The sequence below is a fragment of the Opisthocomus hoazin genome, chromosome 7 (assembly GCF_030867145.1).
Source record: "Opisthocomus hoazin isolate bOpiHoa1 chromosome 7, bOpiHoa1.hap1, whole genome shotgun sequence".
NCBI classification, from domain to species: Eukaryota; Metazoa; Chordata; class Aves; order Opisthocomiformes; family Opisthocomidae; genus Opisthocomus; species Opisthocomus hoazin.
Window position 1 is genome coordinate 619,072 of NC_134420.1, and position 9,913 is coordinate 628,984.

Sequence of the window (9,913 nt, forward strand, 5' to 3'; positions counted from 1 at the left end):
AGATGGTTTCCTCGAGACTGTGTTCATACCCCCCGCCAGCGCTCCTCTGCCCGTGCCACCGTGGGCGGTGCTCGCTGGCAGCAGGCAGCTCCTGGCTCCTGCTGCGCTGGCAGTGGTGGCCTGGGGACAGCTTTGGCACCCTGGGGTGCCCGCGGAGGGTCCCGAGGCCCCACAGAGCTGTGGGGGGTCTGCTGCACACCCGTGCCGGGTCTGGGCTGCCCTTGCAGCTCTGGGAGGGCGAGCAGGTGTGGCCAGAGCCGTTTGGCTGGCTAAACCCCGCTGTCAGTAGCGATGAGGAAGATACTTGGCTGAAAAGGGAAAGTCCCTGAGCCAGAGCCATGTCCCACGCTTGCCAGAATAACCTCTGCTTCCTCTTTCCTCAGTTCTCAGCGCTCGGGCTGCGCTGTCTAGCACAAACATGAAGACAGCAGAGGGACTGTCCCGCCTTGGGCGACATGATGTGTTGCTCCAGGACCCCTTGTGCAGGTACAGGGCTGGGGCTGCGTGCCTTCCCTGCGTGACCAGAGCTGTGAGCCTTCCTCGAGGAGGAGGAGGGTCCCTGGCCCCTGCAGCCCTGCACAGGGCAGGTGCCACACGGTCTCCTACCCCTGACCTTCACGTGCAGGCTGCCCAGAGCAGATACCGAAACGTGGCTGTGGACCTGTTCAGAGCTCTGGGGCTGCTTAGCTCCGTTCAGGGGAGGCTTCAAGCTGGTCAGAGTGGTTTTGTGGAGCTTTGTGACGGGCTGGGAGGGTTTTGAGTAGTTCGGAAGAGTTTCCAAGTGTCTTGGTGGAAAAGTCTTGCAGGCAGCTAGAGGTTTTGATGGGTCATTAGAGCTTTGAGCTCCACAGCCAGTGACTGCAGCTGCGATGAGATGGGCAGAGGTACGGGGCCGCTGGGAGTGTGTGAGCAGAGCTCTGCAGCAGCTAAAGGCGGTTCGAAGCTGCTTGCCAGGAGCTCTGTACTGGCTGCGGATTGCCCCCAACTCCTGGTCCCCCCAGCTTATCTGTTTGTCTGGGGCTCCCCCCGCTGTCCCCGGGGGTGCCTGTGGGGCTGTCAGTGGCTCTTGTTCTTCTGGCTGGACTCTTCTGGGTCCCCCTGAGCTCTCTGGGGCGATTTCAGGGTCTTCTGGGCTCTCTTGGGTCCCCCCAGGATTTCGGGTCCCTTGGGTCCTGCGGCCCCTCTCAGCAGCGTTACCCAGAGGAGTAACTCATGAGGTAGGAGACACGTTTGGTTTAGCTTTTACTGAAGGAGGCTGAGTCTGTTGGAGTGGAGATGTGGTCAGCCTCCCCAGCTGTACCCATGGGGAGCTCCTGCCACCTCCCCATCAATGCGCCGAGTTTTGGGGTGCTGGCACTGTTCTCCGCAGGCTCCAGCTGCTCCCACGGCTCTGCTGTCTGCCTTGACATGTTCCTGGGTCCCCCTGGCCCCCCGCTGCTCCCGTCCCACCCTGGCTGCACCCACTCCTCACTCAAGGTGCTGCAGGGCTGGTTTCAGCCCACGTGGCAACACCATTGCTTTGTCTTTCTGAGATTTGCTGGGGGTTTTGGCCTCTGCCCTCCTGGGTTCCTCTGCGCTTCCCTGAGCGCTCCGGGCTCTCTTGGTTCAGCCCTCTGGGGCTCACCTGGGTTCATCTGGGCTTTCCTGTTTTCTCTGGGGCTCTCAGCATCACTTGAGATCTCTCAGGATCTCCCTGGAGGGTTGGTTTTTCTTTTTCCCCAGTTTCTCTGAGCTCCCCAGTGGCTGTCTTGGGTGCTTTCAGGGTGGCTGTGGTACCTCTGAGCTTTCTTAATCTCTGCAGACTGTCTGGGATGCTCTTGTGTTGCCTGTTTCCCCAGGCTCCCTGGGGCTGCTTCAGGCTCCCCTGAGCACAGACTCCGGCTATTCCCTGCCAGCTGGCTTCTATCCCTCATGATAATCCTCAAATTACCTCATTAGGCATCGCCACGGAAGCAATGATTTCCGGACGCTGGCAGAGGGTGGGAGCTGGAGGTCGGGCTTTCAGCGGGAGCTGGCGCGAGGGGCCTGGCTGCGGGAGGACCGAGGTCTGCTGGCAGGGGAGGATGGAGGCTGTCAGTCAGCACCGTGCTTGGGCACGAACGGGGGGGTTCGTGTCAGCCCCCAAACCTCAGGCGTGATGTTCTGGCGATGAGTGGGACCCTCCAGGATGCAGGGAGCTGGAGCTGAGGGCCAGAACCGGGTCACGGGGGAGCAAAAGCAGCGTTGTCCTCACACATGGCGAGCGCTGTGCTGGTCCCCAGGGTGACCAGGACGTTTAAACAGATTTGTGCTTCATTCATCCAGCTCTCTGCTTGGCTGCGTAGCAGTGCTGCTCACCATGGGAGAAAAAGCGTGGACCCGTGGCCCTGGACAGCGTCCGTGGGGTGCCCGGACCCTGGGAGGGTCCTGGGGCACCGCTGCTGGCACGAGAGCAAATGGAAACGTCGCAGCACGATGAGGTTTGTGGGAGGCGATCTTTATTTCACAGGGGTACAACACAACCACTCTGTGCAATAAATTTGTGGCCGAAAAGGAGAGGAGCACCTTGGGAAGGACAGCATCAGACAAAGTACAGCAGCCCTCATTGATCCACAAACCACAGTGAATGAACCAGGGGCCATGAACAAAAACCTTCGCGGCCAAGGTGTGCTGTGAGCACTCCCACGCCGGGCACCAAATGCTGCCCTCTCACATTCAGCCCTTGCCTCTTCCCTATCACCTCGCTCGGCGTCCCCTGCCCGGGCCTGGAGGATGCCCCAGCAGTGGCTCCGGGCACGCTGTGCTGGGCGGGCGCGGGGAGCATCCCCCTGCCCTCGCCCCATCCCTCTCCCGAAGCCGTCTCCGGTGTCTGCGGCTGAGTTCCCTCGTTCGGCATCCGCAGGCGGGTGATGCCGAGAGTGGCTCGAACGCGCTCTGGAGCGCAAACCGCAGCCCAGATCCCCGCACCCCGGCGTGCGGCCGCGAGCAGCGCCCGGCAGCAACCCGGCTGCGCCGGAGCGCGGGCAGGCAGAGGGCAGGCGGGCAGCGATGGGGAGCAAAGCTCTGCGGGCGAACAACCAGAATTGCTTGGATGGGTGAGGCGAACCCGCCTCACTTCTGAAGGTTCAGAGAGATTCCCTCCTTCAAATCTCGTTGTCCAGGCTGAATGTACGACGGGGGAAATGGAAACACCCCCCAAAAAACAGAGGGGACAATGCAGACACCACTAAGGGCTGGCTCACCCCCTTCCCAGCAATGACCCGGGGGTGAACCACCTTCTGCATCCGCGTCTTTCTGCGCGGTGCCTGGCCAGCCCTGCCCTGCCCGGGCCCACGGGGACCCTGAAACGCCCGCAGCTGCAGGTCGGGAGCCCAGGAGAAGGTGCCGGGGGGCACAGAGACACCCGCAGACGCGCAAGCAGCGCCGGCGGTAGCACAGAGCTCTCCTCTAGCTTCTCCATCTGGCCTCGGCACTGGAAATGAGTTCTGCCTCTTACAGTGTCCTAGCAGAGACTCATTCATTTAAGAATGTGGAACTAAATTATATTGATGGAAAAGGCAATAACAAGGGCCAGGCCCCTGTGACAAGCAGGTCTGTGATGCCTCAAGCTGTCTTCAGCAACAGCAGCACTGGTAAATGGGCCTTTCTCGTCTCTTTTTGATTTTTCCTCCCTCTTCCAGGCTCACAAGGAGCAGAGCGAAGCGTGGCTGCAGCCCCAGGGCCGGCGGCATCCCTCACCGCAGCGTCTGCAGCCGGCAGCGGCCGCGCCTCAGCCCGTCGCAGAGCGGCTGCACGCTGCCGTCCCGCAGCTCCGCGTTCCCAGCCAGGTCCAGCTCCGCCAGGGCGGGGTTCACGCCGAGGACGGGGGCCGGAGCCCCGCCGCAGGCACCCGTCAGCCGGCACCCATCGAACCTGCGGCGGAGGCGTGGAGAGGAGCCGCGGGGCTCGGCACCGACCCGCTGACCACCCCTCGCTGGCAGAGCCGCTGATGCCCACAGACCAGGCTGGTCCTCACGGGCGGCCTCCCGGGCAGGCGCCGAGCCCGTCCCGCCAGCCGTGAGCCATGGCAGACGTGGCCATCGTGCCCGTGCCGCGAGGAGACCCGCCAGCGCCTGCGGTCCCGACGGCCCCGCGCGCAGCCTGCTCCCGTCCCCGGCCGTGAGATGGCTGGGCTGTGCCAGCTGCCCTGATTCACCCGCAGAGGAGAGCCGGGTACCTCAGCGTCTGCAGTCTGCAGCCTGACGGCTCCAGGGCTTGCCAAAGCAGCTGGATGGGCGACTGCTTCGCCTCCTCCTCCTGTTTTTCCCTGAAAACAGAGAGATGCATTCTGTTGTATTCCTATTCCTTTCCTATTCTATTCCTTTCCTATTCTATTCCTTTCCTATTCTATTCCTTTCCTATTCTATTCCTTTCCTATTCTATTCCATTCCTATCCTTATCCCATCCTTTTCCTTTTTCCTTTCCTTATCCCATCCTTTTTCTCTTTCTCCTTTTCTCTTTCTCCTTTCCTCTTTCCTCTTTCTCCTTTCCTCTTTCCTCTTTCTCCTTTCCTCTTTCCTCTTTCTCCTTTCCTCTTTCCTCTTTCCTTTCTCCTTTCCTCTTTCCTCTTTCTTTTCCTTTCTCTCCTTTCCTTTCTCTCCTTTCCTTTCTCTCCTTTCCTTTCTCTCCTTTCCTTTCTCTCCTTTCCTTTCTCTCCTTTCCTCTCCATCCCAGTGTTGCTCCCTGGCCACCGGCTCGCGCCCGCAGCCCCTTCCTGAGGTGCCTGGCGGGGCGGGAGGCCCAGCCTTGCTGCGGGCTGCCCCGGGGGCCGTGGCAGCTCCCCGGGCTGCGCGGCGCGGGGCCCCACGCACCGGTACGCCTGCTGGGCCGGCTGCGGGCCGGCGCAGTCCTCGGGGTCGTCCCGCAGAAAGCAGCAGTGCCCCAGGCCGAGCGACTCCAGCCTGGGGAAGCTCCCGAGGCTGAAGGAAAGGACCGCCTGGTGGAAGCGGTGCAGGTTGAGCCCTCGCAGGCAGACCCCCGTGAAGGGATCCAAGGCCGTCGCCACGAAGCACTCGTCCTGGAGCTCGTACAGACAGCGGCAGACCTCCAGCTCGCGGATCACCGCCGTCTTCTCCATCAGCAGAGCGAGGGCCGTCTTCTGGCTGCTCTGAAGCCACGCCAGTAGCTTCGAAGAAGAACTGATGTCCTGGCAGGGTGGCAGGGTGGGAGCAAGGCTGCTTCGGGCTGCGTGGGACCCGCCGCGCAGTGCCACCGAGCCGGGTGAGTTTTTACAGGGGTGGCTGGAGGCTTTCTTCTCATACGGGCAAAACCGAGCCGGCGAGCTGCACAAACTCTCCGATTTCCTGTACGGGCAGAGCATACCGTTTCCTTCCCTCTCAGGTCAAGGTCCTCCACCTTCATGTCCTTCCTGCGCCTCATCTGCTTTCCCCTTTTCTGCTCTGCTCTTCTCAGAGCTGACTCCATGCTTTTCGCTCTGCAGCGGAGGGTCGTGCCGACAGCACGGAGACCTCGGCGCCCGGCCGCGGCAGCTCAGCTGCTGTCGAGTCCTGCCCGGCTTGGGACGTGCCGGTGAGCCGGAAGAGCTGAGGCTGGGCCAGGTGGAGGGTGGGTGGTGGCTTTCACCCCTGCTCCTCAGAATTCACCCTGCCACCGAGCCACACATCACTTCTGGCGTTCCGCCCCCAGGAAGGGTCCGGTCCGCTGGCCCATCACCGGCTTCACCCGCCGCAGAGCGGCTCTGCTCCCGGGCCGAAACGGGCAGCGGGGTCCCGCAGCGGGAGCCGGCCACGTCACAGGCTTTCTGCTCAAGCGAAAAGCCTCGGAAGCTCCAGCTGCCGTGTGGGTAACGGACCCGAAAACCTAGCGGGACCCGCCAGAGCTGCTGCCGGGGCAAGGGGCAGGCGGAGGAGCAGCCCTGAGAGGGAAATCCAGGCTGGATCTGGGCTGCAAACACGCACGCCTCCTGCCCTCTGCGCACCCCTGGCAGAGAAAGCAAGCGGGGGTAAACAGCCGGGGCAAACGGCCGAGAGCGCGTGGCCGTCGGTAGGGTCGGTGCGGGAACCTCTCGGGCAGCGCGGCCAGGGCAGGGGTGCATGGGCAGGAGCACGCCAGCGCCGAGCAACAAAACCCCGACTGCTTACAAGACTGAAACTGGAGAAAAAAAAAAAAAAGCCTCTGAAGTGACTTTGCAGGAGAAAACAACGTGTGGGGTGCGAAAAGAAACCGAGAGCAGGCGCGGCCCCACCTGCAGCTCCTGCCCGCCCCGTGGTGCTGGTGTTGGTGGCGTTCGCAGAGACGACGGCAGCGTCCCAGGGGGAAAACTGCAGCCGTCCCCGCTGCAGCCGCGTCCCGGGCAGCGCGGGAACAAATCCCACGAGAGCAGAACCCGCTGAGCCGATCGCAAAGCGTCTGGGTGCTGCTGCTCCGCGCCTCGGCACGGGGACGCCGCGCTCGCCTCCAAAAGCCCCCACGGGTCGGGGATTTCTGGCACCGGCTCGCGGTGCCGGGGAGCGTCGGCCGAAGGGAAAAGGTGTCTCGGACGGAGAGCGACCCGAAGAGGAGCCGGACGACGACCCGTTGCTGCCGGGACTCCGGCGCGCACCCGTCTTTGCCCGGAGCTCTGCCCGTCTCAGCGATGGCGTCCAGGCTGGGTCGGGGGGTGCAAACTCCCCGGTGGTCGCGGGGCGTAGAGTGAAGGTCTGCACTAACGTGTCGAGTGATGCGGGGGAACCCAAACCCAGCCCAGCTCCACGCCGGTTTTATTGCTCAGGTGCCAGCGGGCCCTGCGTCCTGCTGCCGTTCCAAACCCAGAGCTGTGCCGACGTGCGAGGAGGCCCGGGGAGCTCCTCTGTGACCGACAGCCAGCAGAGGAGGTGTAACCGCTCCTCCTCGCTCCGAAGCCTGGGTGCAGGCGGATTAAAGGCAGGGGGCTATCAGATGCTGCCGGCCCTGGGACAGATAAAGCCCTGAATACAAGGCAGCTTTATCGAGCCAGGCTGCTCGGAGCCATCCCAGGCTCCCGGGGATGGGGGGGAGCCTGGCTGGCGGCCACAGGCAAGCGGGGGCCGAGCCTGGGAGAGCCAGCTGCCCGCCGGAGAGCAGGCTGCCTTGCTGCCAGCGACCCCCCAGACGGGGGGGGGGAGATAAATTGGAAAGAGGGGCTGGAAGCAAGCTTGGAGCCATCACCCGAGAAGCCAGCACTCTCCCGCCTGTGGTTTTGTTCCAGAAACGCTGTTTCGGTGGGGCTGGGGGATCCGTGGGTGAGCTGGTGGGGGGCGGCCCGGGGGCTCCTTCCCACCCAGGTGGGGGGGGGTTAGGGAGGCGTTCAGACGGCAAGGCGGCAGCCCCTGCCGTGCAGCCCCCCGGAGCGGGGCCCTGCGGGGCACGGGGGGGTCGGGCCGGGCCGCCGGGGTTGGCCCCTCCGCCGCTGCGGGGTTTCTTGCTGGAGCCGGAGCCCGGGGAGCCCCGGTTCCCCCCCGTCCCGCGGGGGATGCCCCCGGGGGGGGGAGGGTGTGTGTCTGGATGCCGCCCCTCGGCCCGCTCCGTGCCCCCCCCGGCTGCCCCGGCCGCTGGGTGCGGGTCCCCCCGGGCCGGGGTCCCCCCGGGCGGGGGCATTCCCACCCTCCGCGTCTCCATCGCCCCGGCGGCCCCGCATCCCGCTCGCGGTTGCTCGGAGATGCGGAGGCAGTTGCTAAGAGACACCGAAACGTCAGCATCGGGCCCTCGGGGGGGGGGGGGGGAAGGAGGGGGGAAAAAAACACAGGAGAGACAGAGAAAGAGAGAGACAAGGGAGGACGAGGAGGAGGAGGGGAGGAAGGAGGTGGGGACGGACCTGGCCGGGCTCGGCAGCAGCCTCGGCCGCTCTCCCAACTTGGCGGCTGCGGGGCGCGGGCGGCGGCCGGGACCCCCCCCCCACAGCCCCGGCGCCCAGCCCAGCCCCTGGCGTCACCTGCCCGGCGTGAGTACCCCGGGGGGGCCCGGGGGTCGGGGACTGGGGGGGCTGGGGGGGGTCCCCCCCTCCCCGGGGCGATGGGGCGGTGGGGAGGGGCTGGGGCCTGGGGGGGGGAAGGAGAGATGATGGCCGGGCGGGGTGGGGGGAGGGCAGGCCGGGCGGCGGGAGGGGCACCCGATGGGGACCGAGCCGGGCGAGCTCAGCGGGTTTGGGCTGGGGGGGCGTTTTCGGCCGAAATCCCCGGGGAGGGGGGCGGCTGGGGGGGTGGGGGGAAGCTTGGAGGAGGGGGGTGGCCCCGGCGCGGGGGGGCACGGGGAGGTCGCCGATGCCCCGGGACCCGGCACCCCCCCACCCCCCCACCTCCCGCCGCCGTCGTGGGGCGATCGCGGCCTCCTCCCGCCCCCCCCTCTCCCCGCAGGCAGCCGAACCGGCCCCGGGGCTCCCCCGCGGCGGGGAGCGGGGGGGGGACGCCGACTCTTGCCCCCCCCCCCCCCCCCACCCCCCGATGCCACCGGCTCCCGCTCGCCCCGGCGGGATGATGCCCCCCGCCGCCCCCTGAGCCTCGGGGTGCCCCCCCCCCCGCCGCCCGTGCCCCCCGCCATGCTGCTGGGCCCCTGGCTGGTGGCGGCGATGGCGGTGGCGGCGATGGCGGTGGCGGCGGGCTGCCCGGCGCTGTGCCGGTGCCGCGGGCCGGCGGTGGACTGCAGCGGGCAGCGGCTCTCCTCGGTGCCGGCCGAGCTGCCGCTGGACACCGGCAACCTCAGCCTGGCCCACAACCGCATCGCCAGCATCCCGCCGGGCTACCTGGGCTGCTTCGGCCAGCTGCGCGCCCTCGACCTGCGCAACAACTCGCTGGCCGCGCTGCCCGGCGGGCTCCTCGCCGGCGCCCGCCGCTTGGCACACCTCGACCTCAGCTACAACAACCTCAGCGCGGTGCCGGCCGACGTCTTCCAGGACGCCGGCGAGCTGCTGCGGCTCGACCTCAGCCACAACCCCGGCCTGCGCCGCGTCCACCCGCAAGCCTTCCGCGGGCTGGCGCGGCTGCGGGAGCTCGACCTCAGCTACGGGGGGGCTGGCGGCCATCAGCCTCGACGCCCTGGAGGGGCTGCCGGGGCTGGTGGGTCTGCGCCTGGGGGGCAACCCCTGGGTGTGCGGCTGCGCCATGGAGCCCTTCCTCAAGTGGCTGCGGGGACGCATCCAGCGCTGCGCCTCGGGTAGGTGCCGCCGACCCCTGCCCCGCGTCTTCGGGGAGCGCGGCGGCCGGCGCTGACCCCGCTCCCCGGCGCTGACCCCGCTCCCCGGCAGATTCGCAGCTGGCCGAGTGCCGGGCCCCCCCCGAGGTGGCCGGAGCCCCGCTCCTCTCCCTGACGGAGGAGAGCTTCCAGGCCTGCCACCTCACCCTGACGCTGGACGACTATCTCTTCATCGCCTTCGTCGGCTTCGTCGTCTCCATCGCCTCGGTGGCCACCAACTTCCTGCTGGGCATCACCGCCAACTGCTGCCACCGCTGGAGCAAGGCCAGCGAGGACGAGGACGTCTAGGTACCGCCGACGGCGTGCGTCCCCCACCCCGGCCGCCCCGGCGCGGACGCCGGACTGTGCCTTGTCCTCGTCCCCTCCCGCCGCCCCCCGTCCCGGGGTGACCCCGAGGCGCCGGCCCAGCTCTGGCGGGGGAGGCCGGGGGACGGATCCTCAGCTTTTTGCCCCAAAACGGGGAGGTTTTACCCCAGCGAGCACGCTCCAGGATTGCCAACCCCACCCCCCCCCCCGCCCCATCCCACCCCCCTTCCCGCTGCCCAGGGCTGGTGGAAGCAGCGGCGCAGGGTCCCGTGGGGGTCCGTGGGGTCCCTTGGGGGTCCCGTTGGGTCCTGTGGGGTCCCATGGGGTCCCGTGGGGGTCCCATTGGGTCCTGTGGTGTCCCGTGGGGTCCCGTGGGGGTGCCGTGGGGGTCTCATGGGGGTCCCATGAGGTCCCGTGGGGGTCC

General features: G+C 66.8%; 2 protein-coding genes across 2 annotated transcripts; one reads left to right on the forward strand and one right to left on the reverse strand.

Moving 5' to 3' along the window:
• Positions 1-4,170: 4,170 nt before the first annotated feature.
• On the reverse strand, positions 4,171-5,507 carry LOC142361889 (uncharacterized). The gene is made up of 2 exons (XM_075425732.1): positions 4,830-5,507; positions 4,171-4,285 (listed from the first exon to the last, which is right to left on the reverse strand). The coding sequence occupies exons 1-2, from the start codon at positions 5,336-5,338 to the stop codon at positions 4,171-4,173; spliced, it is 624 nt and encodes a 207-aa protein (XP_075281847.1). The 5' UTR covers positions 5,339-5,507.
• Positions 5,508-7,753: 2,246 nt separating this feature from the next.
• On the forward strand, positions 7,754-9,560 carry LRRC55 (leucine rich repeat containing 55). Its single transcript, XM_075427339.1, is given in 4 exon segments — positions 7,754-7,936; positions 8,349-8,995; positions 8,997-9,144; positions 9,236-9,560. Coding segments are annotated over 3 exon segments (849 nt in total). The 5' UTR covers positions 7,754-7,936; positions 8,349-8,530; the 3' UTR covers positions 9,472-9,560.
• The last annotated feature ends 353 nt before the right edge of the window (positions 9,561-9,913 follow it).